The 18239-nt window shown below is 34.4% G+C and overlaps 1 protein-coding gene across 1 annotated transcript in view; it reads right to left on the reverse strand.

Moving 5' to 3' along the window:
* LOC113175356 (mitochondrial adenyl nucleotide antiporter SLC25A24-like) overlaps positions 1–18239 on the reverse strand; it is a 53489-nt gene that overhangs the window by 22432 nt on the left and 12818 nt on the right. Inside the window, exons 3-4 of the mRNA XM_077791578.1 lie at positions 15804–15891; positions 8086–8197 (exon numbers count right to left, since the gene is read on the reverse strand). Of these exons, the coding sequence (XP_077647704.1) occupies positions 8086–8197; positions 15804–15891 (200 nt within the window). The remainder of the gene's footprint in view (positions 1–8085; positions 8198–15803; positions 15892–18239) is intronic.

Below are 18239 nucleotides of genomic sequence, written 5' to 3' on the forward strand. Positions count from 1 at the left end.
ATTCCAATAGGAGATGACCCTCAAGTAAAGGCTGCACATGCTGAAACATACAGAAATATAGCCATGGCCACGATGTGGGATAAAGTTACTAAAAATGCTACCAATAAAAAGTGTGATAAAGAGAATCAACACACCATGACTCTTCATGTTCCAGCTACTAAAGGCACTACTTCAAAGTCAAACATTTCTGATATTTTATTCCATCATCTTTCCAAAGAGAAATTCTTAAGAGGTCAAAGTATTGATTGTGAAACTCTCCCAGAGTCATCTAATGCTGACAGTTTTGATGAAGCAGCAATTATTAAAAATATTTCACATGATATTAAGTATTCTTGCCCAAAATCATAGTCATATTCTCATATCCCTTTTTTTTTTTTGGTACTTGGGTTTGCACCCAGGGGCACTTAACCACTGAACAATATCCTCAGCCCCCTTTTTCTTGCGTGGTTCTGAGGATTGAACTCAGGGGCACTCAACCACTGAGCCATATCCCCAGCGCTATTTTGTATTTTATTTCAAGACAGGGTTTCACTGAATCCCTTAGTGTCTAGCCTTTGTTGAGGCTGGCTTTGAACTCCTGATCCTCCTGCCTCAGTCTCCCTGGCTGCTGAGATTACAAACATGCATGACTGCATCAAGCAATAATCATATTCTTATATGGACACCAGTTACATTGAATTAGGGGTCCATTATACTTCAGGATTACTTTATTTTACTTCAAAGATTCTTTTTAACATGTTTTTAAAATTTGATATTTGAATAATCATAAAAGCAACAACTTACAGAAAGCATCATTAACTATATCCGCAATTCCTTATTTCCAAATCAGATCATATTCTAATGTCCTAAGGATTAAGACTTCATATCCTTTAACATAACCCAATTTAATCTTTAACATCACATAAAAGAAGAAAAAGAAACAAGGGAAAGTAAAGAGGAAAGGACAGGGAGGCGGAGCAACCAACAGAATGCAGTGTTCAGAAGCCAAGTAAAGCAGGTATCTTGGGGATAGCGTGAAATGGAACTAAGATAGCAAGATGAGATATGAGACTTGACTATTGGAGTCAGCAAATGTAGGTGGTTGTTAATCTTGGCCAGTTTGAGAAATCACTGAAAAGAATATCTGTGAAGTTTCAAGACAGAATGAGGCCCATCAGAAGATTCACAAAAGCATTCAAATAAAATTTATAATAATATTCTGTTTTGTATCTACCAGATTGGCAAACATTTTAGTCAAACAATACTACCTTTGGCAAGGTAATGAAAGAAGGGGAATTTTGTTCATTGCTGATAAAAATTAAAAAAGTGTGAACATTTTGAGAAATACTTCAATGTTATCTAATAAAAATGAACAAAATACTCTGTGATTCAGCAATTCCATTTCTGGGCATATAATTTGTATTCCTAAAAAATCTTATTCATTTTTCCAGAAGACATACATAAGAAGTTTATTACAGATACTATAAGCAGAATTACTTATAATAGAAAAAATCTAGAAACACTACAAATTTCAATAGTGACCTCTATCAAAAATCCACACATTTATATAATGGTACCCTGTATTCAAAAATGAATAAAATATAGTTTCAATTCATCAATATAAATGAATCTAAAAAACTGTTAAAAAGACTATGTATAATTCACCTGGGGTTGTGGCTCAGTGGTAAAGCACTTGCCTAGCACATATAAGGCACTGGGTTCAATCTTTAGCTCCACATAAAAATAAATAAATAAAGGTATTGTGTCATCTACAACTATATATATATATCTATATATATATACACAAATACATACACATGCATGTATATATGCATATATATATATATATATATATATATATATATATATATATATATATATAAAGAAGATTGTATATAATTCAAAACCAGGCAAAACTAAATAATTTATTGTTTACACATAGATACATTTAGTGCAAGGCACTAAGCAACTCAGTCAGAACCTGTTTCTACATAAAATACAAAACAGGGCTGGGGATGTGATTCAGTGGTCGAGTGCCCCTGAGTTCAATCACCAGTACCCTCCTCCCAAAAACAAAAACACTGGAAAAATGATTTACTGAAATCCAGTATACTGGTTAATTCTTGGGGAATGGGGAAGGATATGACTGGTGAGAGATATACGAGGAACTTCTTTAATAAAGTATATCACATATTTATTATTAAAAAATATATCTCTCTGACAAAAAGAAGATTAGTAGTTTCTAGGGCTAGTTTGAAGAGTAAGAATTAACTATAAACATGCACCAAGGAACTTTTTGAGATAATGGAAATGTTCTAAAAATGGGTTGTGGTGATGGGTGTGCCATTCTATCAATTTACTAAAATCACTGAATCTAACTGCATACTTACAGTGTGTAAATTTTATGACATAAAATTAAACTTCAATAATTCTGTTCTTAGAAATTCTGAAAACTCCCTTAATTTGCTAATTATAAAAACAACTTAACAGCAAAAATCATATTTTATAGTGAAGTTTTAGAAGTATTTTCTATTAGCTCATAAATAAGAAGGGTTGATTGCCATAAGTACTGAAGATTCTAGTCCAGGGTTTAAGCAAAATATTAATATAATAATAATAATAATATAGGAAATTAAATAAACAAGGTATTTTTATATAAGAATATGGTTACATATAAAGCAAAACAAAAAGAATTTTTAAAATAATTAGAATAAATGAGAGACTTTAACAAAATTAAAAGTAGGAAGATCAACTCATACAAATAAGATTATCAAAGCAGAAATAATAAACTGGAAAATTTAATGGAATATAAAAATTTTGCCAATCTGTTAGATATTAAGAAGAATATCACCATAGAGGTAAAATCTACACATTATCTACAAATTAATCTAATGAAGAATACAGATGACTATTTCAGAGAAAATTTTAATACCCTATAAAGAATATAACAGCAGACCTGAATAAATAGAGAACAAAGTCACATTTGTGGATGGAGTAATTTAAAATTACAGAGACTACTTTTCCCCAAATAATTCTATCAATTCAATGCAACGTTTGTGCCCCACCCCCATTCATATGTTGAAACCCTAATCCCATTGACATTTGGAAGTAAGTGCTTTGGAAGGTAATTAGACAATGAGGGTGGAGGTTTTATAAGAGGCCAGACAGATAGCTAGTACTCTTTTCACTATGAGAATAAAAGAAGATAGCCCTCTTCAAACCAGTAATAGAGCATTCATCAAGAATTCTATAATACAGGCATGCTGATCTTTGACTTGAGAAAGAAATGTTTGCTGTTTAAGTCACCTAGCCTATGGTACTGTATTATAGTAACACAAGCTGACTGAGACAAAATTGGTACTGAGAAGTAAAGCGCTGCTGCAACAAATACCTAAAAGTATGGAAACCTCCTTAAAACTGGGTAATGGAGAGATGCTCCAAGAACTTTAGAGTGCATGCTCTACAATGGCAATATTGCCATTAAAGCAAGTTTAAAGGTAATTCTGGTAAAGGCTCAGAAGAAAATAGAACTTTATAAAAAGCTCCTGTCTTCCTAGAACATACATAAGTAATCATGGACAGATATTGGTAGAAATATGAAATATAAAAGCCATTCTGATGAGGTCTCAAATGGAAATGAACATGTTATTGGAAACTAGAGGAAAGGCCACCCTTGTTATAAAGTGCCAAAGCACTTGGATGAATTTTGTTCATCTAAAACACTCTAGTGTTTTGTGGAAGTGAAACATGTGAGCATTGAAATTGGATATTTAACTGATGAGATTTATAAGCAAAATGTTAAAGGAGAGGCTTGGCTCCTCTTGACTCCTTATAGTAAAAGTATAAGGGAAATGAAATGAATTAAAGACAGAATTACCATGAAAAAAAGAACCAGAACTGAGAGTCTTGAAAAATTCTCAGCCTGTTTACAAAAAAAAAAATGAAAAAGTATATATGGAAGAAAACCCTGAAAGTGAAATGAACTGCTATTAGGTAAATGTGCGTGTAAATCATGAAATTAACAAGTTGCCGCAGTCTGGCTGGGCACAAATCACAAGCCACTCAATCAGGAACAAACTTTATTTCTGAACTCCCCTGAGTGCCACCCACGCGACCCTCTCAGGGACCCCACACACCAACGAACTCCCTCCACTTCACCAACCAACACAAACTCCCCAGGAATTCCCGCAAGAACTCCAAAGTAGCAGGTGCCTGAGGCAGCAGGAGTCTATATACAATTGAATACACAGCCTGTTTCAATCCAGCACCATCCAGTCACAGCAATCATAAACAACTTAACTTAATTATCATCATCTTAATGGCTTGCCTCTCAACCATTACTTCTGGCAAAATGCCAGGGGCCATTCCGACTCGCTGTGCCTCTCAACAACAAGTCATCTCAACAGAAACTAGGAAGGAAAGAGGGAAAAACAATAAGCAAAAACAATGCCTACTAAAATCAATGGAAACAGAAAATGGGCCAAAATTTTTAAAAACTGCCATATTTCTTAGATCCTACAGGACTAAACCAAAGAGCTATTCAGCATAAAACATGTGCTACTAGGTAAGGGAAGAAGAACCCAGATGAGGTTCAACTTTCATCAGAACTACCACTCCCAACACAGGCCCAGAATGCACAGACTGGGCTTGGGGACAGGACAGATTCCACTTCAGTTTCAAAGAGTGGGACCAATACCCTGCAGGGTCATGAAGGCAGAGCCACCTAAAGCCCCTGGGGCACAATCCCACTGGGCAGAGCCAGGAAGATGGACTACTGCTCTAGTAGGTAGTGGGGCAGGATCACAGCTTTAGTGTGTGCAGAAGGTGGACATCAAGCAAAAACATTTATTCTCAAGCCTTAAGAGCTTGTGGAGCTTTCCCTGCTAAATTTTGGACTTGTGTGGGGCCTATCTTCCCTTCCATTCTTTCCTGTTTCTCCCATTTAGAATGGAAACTATATCCCATGCCTATCTCTCCATAACCTGCTTGGTTTCACAGGCTCCTATCTGAAGAGGATGAACTTAACCACTGAGCCACATCTCCAGCACTTTTTTGTATTTTATTTAGAGACAGGCTGTCACTGAGTTGCTCAGGGCCTAGCTAAGTTGCTGAGGCTGCCTTTAAACTTCTGATCCTTCTGCTTCAGCCTCCCAAGATGCTGGGATTACAGGTGTGCACCACTGCGCCCAGCTTGATGATATTTAGATAAGATGTTGGTATTTAGACTACAGATTCAATACTGGAACAAATTAGGAATTTGGGTGCCATTATAATGGCATGAATTTATTTTGCATGTAAGGACATGAATTTAGGGGATAAGGAGAAGAATGCAGTGGGCTAAATGTCTGTGTACCCCTATCCGAAATTCATATGTTGAAATCCTAATCCTAATGTGTTAGTATTTGGAGTTGTGCACTTTTAAGAGGAGGCCAGACAGCTAGCTACCTCTCTTCTGAACATGTGCAAGTACAAAAAGAAAATATCCCTCTGTAAACCAGGAGTAAAGTACTCACCAAAAACCACACCTCTGATCTCAAATTTCTAATCTCCAGAACTGTGAGAAATAAATTTTTGTTTAAGCCACCAATCTATGGTATTTTGTTATAGCAATCCAAACTAAGATGAATGTAATCATAATCAAGTTTCTAAAAAAAAATGCAGCTAGAATTAAGAAATTTTAAAGTCTACGGGGAAAAATAAGAAAATTCCATTTATAAAAACATGAGTTAATTTTATAAACAAACAACAACAAAAAAGATCAATAAGGGAAGGAGGGTAAGTAGAGAGTATTTACTTTACTAGATAAGTCATATAATATAGAGCCATGGTCATGAAAACAGTTCAATAGCTGTATAAGAAATAGACCAAACACAGACAGAAAGAGAGCTCAAGAAAAAAAGACAAGTTCATATGTAAGCTCCATATCCAAGAAAGGTGGCACTATAAACAAATGTGGAAGAAAGAGACAGGTTAGTTATATTATCAAAATTCCCTCAATATATGGAAAAAATAAAATCAGAAGCCTGCCTTTATTATATATATATAAACAGACTACAGATGAATTAAAGACCTAAACATAAAAGATGAAACTATAGCTTAAAAGAGAAAATACAGAATTTCTTTGTGAACAAAAGGTAGAGAAATACTTAAATATAATAGAAAAACTGGAAACCATTCCATTTTTGATGGATTTAGTTAGCAAAAAATTAAGAATTTGTTTTTAACCAAAAACAGCATTGACAAAAAAACAACAATAAAAAAAGAAAAATGATATACTAGAAAAAATGTTTGTAAGTCTAAGCTCAATAGATATTAATACCTAGAATAAATATACAACACCTATAAAATAACAAAGATTAAAAAACTCATCAAAAGAATATAAATGATAGACAAAGGATATAAACAGATAATTTATTAAAAGAATATTCATACCTAAAAAGAACAAATAAAAAAAATGAGGACCCCTCCAGACACTGTGGTACACATCTATATTCCCAGCTACTTAGGAGGCTGAGGCAGGAGAATCACTTGAACCCAGGAGTCTAAGGCCAGTCTAGGCAACACAGTGAGATCTTGTCTCTCAATAAATAAGAAAGATAAGGACTCCTCCCAGAAAAGAAGAACATGAAAACATCTAATATTTCTATGAAAAACTGTCCAAAGTACACTAGGAATTAAATAAATGCATTAAAACAATGAAATACAACTTTATACCCAATAGAATGGCAAATAATAGAAAACTGGATGATGTCAAACAATAAACAATATGTAAATAACCAGGTAACTTCACATTGCTGATGGAAGTGTTAACTGGTATTGCAAGCCATTCTTGGAAACAACATGACAATAGTTCATAAAATAAGAATGATGCCCTAGTTAAAAAAAATATATAGGGCTGGGGATGTGGCTCAAGCGGTAGCACGCTCGCCTGGCATGCGTGCGGCCCGGGTTCAATCCTCAGCACCACATATCAACAAAGATGTTGTGTCCGCCGAGAACTAAAAAATAAATATTAAAAATTCTCTCTCTCTCTCTCTCTCTCTCTCTCTCTCTCTCTCTCCTCTCTCACTCTAATATATATGCATATTCCCTATAATTCAGAAATAAACATGAAATTCTCTAAGGTACATAACAGGAAAGCATTTTCTGTGAGTGGAGAGTTAGAGAAAACCTAATGCCCATTACTATGGTAATGGACAAATGAGATATGGTAAATGCATGCTATGTAATAGTTAGAAACAACAAATTAGATGAACATATAAGGACAAATCAGATGAGCTGGGGTATAGCCCAGTGGCAGAATGCTTGCCTAGCATGCTTAAGTCCCTGGACTCAATCCCCAGCACCTCAAAAAGGGGGTGGGGGGCTGGGTAAGGAGAACAAATTCATCAAGTAATAAATCAGATATGGCCTCTAGCACAATACTATCAATATAAATAAAATATCATATGAAATAATACTACATGTTTCCCAAGAATACATAAATATTTGGGAACACAGATGAAACATACTAGAATAAGTGCCTATTATAATATTGATTGAATACTTATATACTCATATTGTTTTAAATATATTAATATACTAATTTAATTCTCAAAACTCATTCTATTTTCTCCACCACATAATTAAGAAAGCTGAATCATAGAGGGGCTTATATACCTAGAGGGTGGCAGATGTGGTCTTGAAACCCAGATATTCTCACCCCAGAGTTTTTGCCATTTTTCATCCTCTATATTGTCTATGGAGAAGAAGCAAATCCCAAGAGGTTAGGCAAGAGTAGTAGGTCATGAAAAAATAATACATATTATTTTTCACTTCTCTAAGGCAGGCCAACTTTGCACAGTAATGAATTCTTAACACAAAGTAGGCCCTTTTCATAAGCATTATTTTGATTTCCAGGTTTCAGCAAACAAACAAATCTGTGGTTGCTGTGCCTATAGACTACTAAGCCCCCACCACTACCTTACTAAATCAGTAGAACATTTTAGGAAGGAGTACTTTAACTTTAGCCAGTAAGGTAACTAATGTTGTAGGAACTATACAATGATAATAACAGCTATGACATTTAGAGAAAAATGAAAACAGTAAAACACAAACTAATCTTACAGTAGAACGCTTCCAGAAATGAATAATCTCATTGATATTTTTTGCAGGATGCAGTAAAAAGTAGTCTCTCCATTCATCCCAGTCTACTGTCATTGTTCCATCAGTATCAATGCTGAAATAAATTTTAAAATAGTGTTTGTAACATCTATAATAAAGTTAGCACCATTAAAAAATTAATCAAAGCTTCCTAAATATTTATTACTGACACCATTCCTTTGGACTCCACAAATATCACTGTATTTTCACACGTTAAAAAATAGATTATATTTTTTATAAAAGTTTTAGATTTTATAAACATTGAGAAGATAATCCATGGTTCCCATCTATCCCCACATTCAGTTTACCCTATTGATAACATCTTACATTTTTATAGTACATTTGCTATAATTAATGAGCCAATATTGATACATCATTATTAACTAAATTTCACATTTCATTCAAACTTCATTTTTCCCCAGGACCCCATTTGAAATACAACATTCTATTTATTTGTCATACCTCCTTAAGACAATCTTGGCTATGTAGTTTCTCCAATTTTCCTTGTTTTTGATAATCTTGACAGTTTGAAGGAGTACCAAACTCCTCAGCTGGGATTCATTTATATTGCTTTTTAATTTTTTACTTGTTTGTATTTCTCTCATATTTTCCTGTTATCCCTTGAAGAATAAGGTTATTTCTAAATCACCTGTATATATCTAGTACTAAGTGTTGGGGTGCAGCGGAGTGTCGGAGGGAGAGACCACACAAGAGACTCACTTCATGCAATCGCAGGGGGGAAATTTATTAGGGATCCGTTCCAGCGCGCTGGGACTCTGTGCTCACTCAAGAAGGGAGAGTGGCTCAGAGCCCAGAGCAGAGGTCAGGTGGAGCTTAAGTACACTTCTTGGAGAGGGCGGTGGGCTTTGCATACATCAGAACAAATCATCATGAGGCTCGGGGAAATTGAACAACATCTCTGAAACATGATTAGTACATACATTGGCGGGAACAGTTTGGGCAGGGGTGATTGGTTACTTCTAAGTGGGGTACACATTTAAACTGATTGGTTCTGGGGCCTAGATGCTTACGTGCCATGCTACCTAGAGCCCTTAGCTATTGAACAACCAGGGAATCAATAGAGACATTTACTAGGCAGTTCCCGCATTGTCCTAACAACTTTACAGAGATTACAGGTTCCGGGGATAGCAGAGGAATTGTAACAATAGACTTTTGCAATTGTAACAATTGTCTTTTACTTTTTAGCCCAGGCCTTGTAATCTAGAAGCTTTACAATTCTCTAGTCTCTTACACTTTAACTCAAGCTCTTGCAGCTTGGAATCAGCTTAGAATTTTTACCTTTACACTAAGCAGTCAATAAATGTTTGTTGGATGAATGAATGAATGATATATGAATAAAACTAAAGAGTGACTTTATACATTTTGGTTCTTGTAGTATTTTTACCTTTGACCCTTCATTAACTGCTTATAGCTTTCTGATAGAGTTTAAAATAAGTTTTTGTTTTTGAACTTAAAACTCACTTTTATCATACTGTAAGGGACCACCAAGAGACCACTCATGCAATTGGCAGAAGGGGATTTATTGATCCAGCATACTGGGGCTCCATGCCCACTCAAGAGGAGAGAGCAGCCCAGAGCCCCGGGCAGGGGTTGAGCAGTGCTTAAGTACACTTTTGGGGGAGGGCGGGGGCTTTGCATACATCAGAACAAATCAGCATGAGGCTCAGGAAAATTGAACAGCAACTCTTAGATATGATTATTACATTCATTGGCGGGAACAGGTTGGGCGGGGGTGATTGGTCACTCCTAAGCGGGGTACACATTCATACTGATTGGTTTTGGGCTCTGGATGCCTACGTGCCAGGCTACACAGGGTCCTAGGTTATTAAACAACCAGAGGATCAGGAGGAATATTTACTGGGCAGTTCGGGTATTGTCCTAACAGCTACAGGAATTTCAGGTTTTGCGGGTTGCAGAGGAACTTAACAATACCTGGTCCTTTACTTTTTAACTCAGGCCTTGCAGCTTAGAAACTTTACAATGCCCGGTCTTTTACACTTTAACTTCAATTTCTTTTACTCTTACAATACAAAATCAGCATTTACTCAATTTTTAAATAACTCAAATTTAAAAATGGAAGTTGTTTGTGTCTGAATAGAAAGTGAAATTTTTTTCCTTAGCATTTTTCTAAATGGAAATTCTAAAAAATGAAACCTATTCTGCCAACAAAAAATTTAGTATAACTTCCAACTCCAGCCAAGAAAAAATAATGGATGGTTATAGAACTTATACTTCCATTATCAACAATTATGAAACTACACAGAACAAAAGAAACAATTGTTTTCAGGCACTGGTCTCAGAACAAGACGGGGTTGTGATACTTGAAAAAAGGAAAACATGAGTTGAGTTTCCCATGCACTCTGGTTTCTGACTGATGACAATTTCAAACTGCAACATAGAAGAGTAGGAGTCTACATAGAGAGCAAGTGGGTAGAATAAAATAAGAGTTGGGTTCAGGGCTGGTGAAGGGGCAGGAATTTACAGTGCAAATATTCTAGACAGGTATCCCTTTCAGTCTTTGACTAAATACTAAGCTACTGTATAATACTATTAGCCTAATTAAAATAGCTACTGGAGGACGGTGAGCTTAATGGGAATTTTATTTATTTTTTTTTTTTTTTTTTTTTTTTTTTTAAAGAATGTTTTGTTTTGTTTTGTTTTTTAAATATTTATTTATTTTTTAGTTATTGGCGGACACAACATCTTTGTTGGTATGTGGTGCTGGAGGATCGAACCCGGGCCGCACGCATGCCAGGCGAGCGCGCTACCGCTTGAGCCACATCCCCAGCCCCTTAATGGGAATTTTAGAGCTGAGCAATGTTTGGGTTCAAAACAGAAGAGAACAAGGGAGGGGAAGAGAGGAAAGAAAGAGGAAAAGAGGAAAGGGAAGGCAAAAAAAAATTATATACTGGAAAAAAAATTAAAATGCAACTACGGACTTTTCATTAGAAAAATCTTGTGTTGTTAGACATCTTCAATGATAATTTCAAAGTGTTGAAAGGAAAAAGACTGTCTTCATAGAATTCTGTAAACAACAAAATAGTTACCAAAAATGAAAGTGAAGATATTTTCAGATAAATAATTACTACAAAACTCTCCAAAAGGAAATATGTACCACTTCCATCCACTTTTGATTATGTTGCTGCATATAATCATTTAGTATTTTCTCCCTACTGGCCTGAATGCTGAAGCAGGAATTTTGGCTTGTTCATAGCTGCATCCTTTGCACCTAGAGCTATGACTAATGCTTACTGGAGTTGTACAAATAAATTTTTAATAAATCATTGCTGTCAGCAGTTTGTAATTTACCCTAGGGTATGATTTAGAAGCATATTTCCAATATACCAAACAGTACAGTAACATATAATTTTCTGAGTACTGCCTTACTAAGTACTCCTTGTCATATCATTTTTTAAAAAATCCATAGACTGATACTACTACCAAGTCTCTTATCATGTTTGTCCTATTAAATTTTTTATTAAAAATATTATAAGAAATCTCATTTCTTGTTGAATTGCATTATGAACAGAGAATATATTCTATATGGTTCTAATTCTTTTTAATTTTTTGCATTTCTTTATGACCTAGCAGAGAGTCAATTCTATTTTGGGGTGGGTGGGGGCTTGTGGGTACTGGGGATTAAACCCATGAACACTCTATCACTAAGCTATATTTCCAGCCCTTTTGTTTGTTTGTTTGTATCTTGGGGCAGAGTCTGGCTAAGTTGCCCAGGCTGGCCTCAAACTTGTGATCCTTCTGCCTTAGCCTTCCAGTAAGTGCAGGGCTTAGAGTCAAATATTACAAATTTTCTATATGTGCTTTAATACATGTGTTTATGTGTGTGTGTATATATATATACACACACACACACATATCTATCTATCTATATATATATATACACACATATATATATCTTTATATCTGATACATATATATCATATATATATCCTTAATATATATGAGATATATATATAGATCTCTCTCTATCTATCTATCTATCTATATAGATCTATATATATATATATATATATATTTATATATATATATATATAAATAATCAAGCAATAAGGGTTGAGGATGATACTGTTCAAATATTCTATCCTTACGAACATTTTGTTGGCTTGTTCCATTACTGATATATATGTGTTAAATTCACTTCTACAATCATTTATGTATTCTTTCTTGTAGTTCCATCAATTCTTGCTTTATAAATTTGGGGCTATATTATTAGATCCATAGAAATTTAGAATTGTTATATCTTCTAGGTAAATTAAAACTCAAATCCTTATAAAATGCATTTATGTTACAAATCAATAACAAAAAAACTTAAAAGCCCAAAAATACATTTTGAAATTTAAACACCTACATTTAAATATCTGCTGTGAAAAGAAAAAGTATTTACAGGTTTTTAAATTAAGAACTAAATAAGAATGAAAATACCAATCATATATCAGAATTTGTAGGAGATATCAGGGATGGGTTGTGGTTCAGTGGTAGAGTGCTTGCCTAGTATGAATAAGGCACTGAGTTTGATCCTCAGCACCACATAAAAACAAAATAATGTGTCCACCTAAAACTAAAAAAAAAAAAATAAATGAATAAATAATTTTTAAAAAACAAGAATTTGTATGACATATCAAAAGCACTTACAAAAGTACTTGGAGTTATTGCTCTCAGTTATAACAGAAATTTGGAAATTAGCGAACTAATTATTAATTAATTAAACAGAAAAGAACAGATATAGCATTTTTAGTCGTATGTGTTTGGAGGTTCTCTCATGTTCAAGCCATTTCATAGCTGCAGTAGTGTTTGAAGCCCTGAATGAACTGTGGGTATGTGTAAGCCAAGGTCTAAACCAGAAGTAGGCCCTTTGGAGAACTCCAGTGTAATCTCACCAATGTGAGACTGCTCCCTTGGTTTGGCAGACATTATGCTCAGAGAGAGTTCTGTGATACCCCTGAATTATTGGCTCAGACAGCCCATGGTTCAACACAGGTGGAGAGAGATACCAGTGCCCCAACTCACCCCGTGGCACCAGCTGCCTCCAGGAGGAAGAATTGCAGCACAAGTGCTAGATCCACAATTAGGCCAGCTTCCCCACAGCTGTGACTTCTGGTTTACCGTGAAGAACCCCTCCTCACCATAAATTTCTTTGGTGTGTTTCACTATAAATAAAGTATTCACAGGCTTTTCCCCTTTGTTAGGAGCAGACCCATCAGGTCCCTTCCACCCATAAAGCACCCGCTCAAACTATATTTCTTGTGTCCTTTATCTTTATCTCTTAGTACTACTTTTTCAGACTTTTATTTCCAGCCAGCCCACACTATGAAGGTTACCTATTCCTTCCTCACACAGGCTGTGGCCAAGACAACAGAATGACAAGTGCAAGAAGTCAGAAGTTAATTATTTGAAATAATTAATAATACAATGAGAAAATTTCAGTGGAAAAAAATTTGTAAGCACCAATGAATATTAGGGACAGTTAGTAAATAAATAAATAACTATAGGTTTGGAGGAGACCAAATAAGAGATACACAAATTTATCCCAATAAATTTGAAAATTTAGATAAAATAATTCCTAGAATTTACAGAAGTTGTATAAATACACTTTTAATAAACCATTGGCAGTTTGTAATTTATGTTAAGTAAGATTTAGTAGTATATTTCCAATATACCAAACAGTATTCCTGGAAAAATTACAACTTTACAAAGCTGATCTAAGAGGGACTAGAAAATGTGAATGATTTGACAATTCTTAATGAAATTGAATCAATTATTTTAAATGGAACATAAAGAAAACATAAGGCTCAGCTGATTTTACAATTTTTCTTTTAAACATTCCAGGAGTAGATCAATGCAATGTTATTCAATTTCTTACAGAGAATGTGAAAAGGAAAACTTTTCCTCAACTCACTCCATGAGATTTTAGTCAATGTAGCCTAAAAATCAAAATTAAATTAGGACAGTGAAGCAAAGAAAAGAACAGAGTGATCTCTCCCACAGCATAAAATGTAAAAGTTACTCACAAATTTTTGGCAAAGTAAATTTATCAGAATGTCTTTTTCTTTGTTTGTTTATTAACATTTGTTAAATGTTTTTTTTTTGTTGTTGTTGTTGTTGTTTGTACCAGGGATTGAACTTAAGGGTCCTTAACTGCTGAGCCACAACCGCAATCCTTTTTTGAGAGAGGGTCATATTAAGATGATTAGAGCCTCACTAATTGCTGAGGCTGGCTTTGAACTTGCAATTTTCCTGCCTCAGCCTCCCAAACCTCTGGAAGAATGTATTGTTAAAAGATGCATACAATCCAGGAATGCAAAGATAAGTTGACAAGGAAAAAAATCTATAAATTAATTTGCCATATTGACACATTAAAGAAAGATATTTGATCTTCTCACAAATATAATCCCATGTGTAATTTTTTTAAAAAAATTTCTTTATAAAATATAAGAAAGGACCTTCTTTAACATGAGGAAGATTATAAGCCATTCTTAATGATAAATATTAAATTATTCCCTTTATAATCAGGAGACTGAATGACCATCATTACCATCAACACCATTCTAGCAAGAGAAGTTGATTAATCAAAGATATAAGTGTTAGAAAAGAAGAAATAAAATTGCCAGAATTCAAAGCATTATCTTTGAAGTAACATCTTATGTGGAAAATACAGTTTCTGTTCCCCCAACTTTCCCACATTACAATTTACTTGGTTCTTCTCAAGCTTTAAACACATCTCTATCCTTGCTAAAAGCCAGAAGACCACTGCCTGAGCCTGTTTAAAGTCACAGATCCCATCATACATGCCATTCTAACACATAAGACTCTATACAGAGAGCATATCAAAGCACCAGACACTTGGGAGCTTTATGGGCAAATCCAAACTGATATAATTTTTAGGAATGGACTGAAAGAGTAGATTTGGGAATACATATATCACCTGAAGAGAACCCAAGAGTGAATCAATATGTGTACTTTGCTGTGCTTATTTCTTAAACCCAAGGAAGTTTGAGAATGAGCATACCACCAATCAAGCTTCTCTGGACCTATGAAAGCAATTCTCTAACAGTTTCTTTAAGGGGAGAAAATTTAGCAGCACAGTAAAGCGGAGTAGGAGGATACAGCCAGCATTAAGTCTCCCTTTCATCTCTCAGCCTTCCCCTTTCCTCCTGTTCTTTTAAAACTTCTCCTTAAAATAAATTATCTTCGTCCCTTTGTATAAGGCACAGCAGTTTCAACCATGGAATTCCTTCTTCAAAAGAAATCTCCCTGAAAGCTTAAGATACAGAACAAATAAAGGTGCTACTGTTTGATTCAAGCAATAGTGGGAGGCCAGAAGCTCATTCTGACACCTCCCCCCCACACACACACACAGGGGGGGGGAGTGGGGGGCAGTAGGGGGTGGCAATATAAGTACAGCCTGTGAACCCTGAAGCTGAGAGAATATGAGAGTTCATTTGGTTCTGCTACTTAAATGTTCAAGCACTTAATGGAATGCCTTTGCAAGTTGCTTTCAGAGGAACAGATTCAAAGCAGACAGAATTAAGCAAATACAAAGTTACAGAATAAGGGTAGAAATGTTGTAACTATAGCAATTAGTTTCTGACATAGATAATAAAACACAATTTAAAAAACTACTAGCAATGAGGATAAGGGTTTACCTTTTCAGGATCTCTTTTGCCTGAACTTCAGAAATATGTATACCCAGTGATTTCACCGCAGCAATTATATCTGAAACCTCTATTACTCCTTTAAGAAATGAAAAAAAATATCACATTAAAGTATCTGAAAAGATAATGAGGCAAACTATACTTAGAGTGCAATAGTCTTTTAAAAAGTTCATCAGTCCTATATGTCTATAATCCCAAATCAATAACCCCATGCTTAAGAAGCTCTAAAAAGTCAAAAATTATTTGTAAATTTAGAATCAAAAGTTTATTTGGTAGCAAAACCCAAATAAGACTGATGTGAGGTTAACTTTGGTCAATTATTTATCTGATGTAATGTGAACATTCATGTTTCACTGCAGAAATATCATGACTATAATTGCATGATGGTGACCCAGATCCCACTTGTATTATTACATAATATGTATGTATACACTATATTACTTTTCTAAAATCCAAATTCTAGATTTCAAAACACATCTGACCCCCAAGTAGATCTATAACAGATTCTTGATTATTATATCTATTTGGAAAGAACTGAAAAAGCTAATTCTAATTCTGAAGACCTGATTCAGGGGCATGAAAAGAAGGCCACTCAATAAAGACAAAATACTTAATATACAACATACTTAGAATAAAAAGCCAAACACTTTTATGTAAACACATCTTATGTTAAATAACTCAAATCAACAAATATAGTTAATACAATTTCACTATGCTGTACATTCTCACATTGCTGGATGTCATGAAGGGAAAATTAAATATTCCATATTCACCTCAAACTCTAAAACACAAATCTAATCACATTATTCTCAAAACCCAAAATATCTTTGATTCCTCTCTCTCATAAAGATAATTGAGGCTATTCAATCTTTTTTTTTAATTTTTTACATTTGAATCAGTTGGGATATAATTTCTAATTTTTCTGAGTGTACAGTTTGCAGAATCACATTGGTCATGCAGTCATGTATATACACACAGTATTAACAATGTCTATTTCATTCTAATACATATATAATTTTTAATGAAAAAGGTCAACTTTAGTGTCTCCTACTTGAAAAATAGGTAATACAAAAAAGCTATCACAAATTCAACCACACATTCATTTGTATTTTATTAACAAGGGCTATATATGCTTACATTCATAAATAATAGTCCACATAAGTATACAACATTACTTAGCCCAAGACCTTTATTCAGACATACAATCTCAGACTCCTTGCAGTGACTCCAAGGCCCCAAGTGTTCCATTCCAAGATCTATAGGATGGAATTTACTGACTATTCCTCAGCTTAGAAAATAAAGCGTCATCAACTGGGAAAGCATGCATCCTCTGCCTTATAATTCATTACAATCTTCAAACACTATATTCATGAATTCAATTCAGTAATTTTTAACAATTTGACAACCTACCCTGCATGTCTCTATTTTAAATGTGAAAGAATTCAAGGGTTAACAAAATCACCAATGAGTTTACAAATTTATATGAATGCTCTAATTATTTTTTTAAAATATCACACTGTGTTAAATGTATGTTAAGAGAAGAATTACAAATAGCGGCTGGGGTTGTAGCTCAGTGGTAGAGTGCTTGGTTGCCTAGCACATATGAGGCACTGGGTTCAATCCTCAGCACCACATTAAAAAAAAGAAAAAAAGAACGTTTAAAATTTTTTAATTAAAAAAAGATTTATAAATAAAATGTGATGAAAAGGTAAAGAAAGGTGTAAGAAACAAGAGTTACAAATAAAGTACCATAAAGGATAAATAAGAGACCATCAAAGAAAAAAACCACTTTCATAAAAGGAGCAAGGTACATTATGAGCAAGGCATATTTATTTACTAAAGATTTATTGCAAACTTACATATAACATTAGAAATCATGACAATAGGTACCTTGGCAAGGTTGGCCTTACGAAAATTCATGCAGCTTATATGTGTAATTTATAACTTATTATAATTTATGCATTTTGCTGAATCTGTTATTAATGAAATTTTCCCAAAAAATATTGAGTTGGGGCCAAACATGAAATGGCCTTTAACTAGCTCTGACCTTGTATGGTAATTTCTCTTTGTTCAAGCTATTGACTCTTCTCAAGAAACCCTTTTATTTGTTTATATACTGACCCAGAAAAATCGAAATTGCTTTCACTGCAATGATGAACTTGAAAATAATTCAATGAAATGACGGTGTTTAGATGGATGGAACAGACTGCAACCATTCCAGCATTGTAATTCCAGGAATAACTGCAAATTATTCCATTCCTAAACCAGTAATCCATTGCTATAAAGCATCACCATTCATGGTTTAAAAAGAATATATGATCACAAATATAAAATCTGAGCTTGGTTCAACTGGTTGGCTCTTTTACTGGTATTGCCTAGGTTTTCATGTGAATTCACTCAACTGAAGGTTCAACTGTAGCTGGCAGC

This window comes from Urocitellus parryii, chromosome 11 (genome assembly GCF_045843805.1).
Source record: "Urocitellus parryii isolate mUroPar1 chromosome 11, mUroPar1.hap1, whole genome shotgun sequence".
Classification (NCBI taxonomy): domain Eukaryota; kingdom Metazoa; phylum Chordata; class Mammalia; order Rodentia; family Sciuridae; genus Urocitellus; species Urocitellus parryii.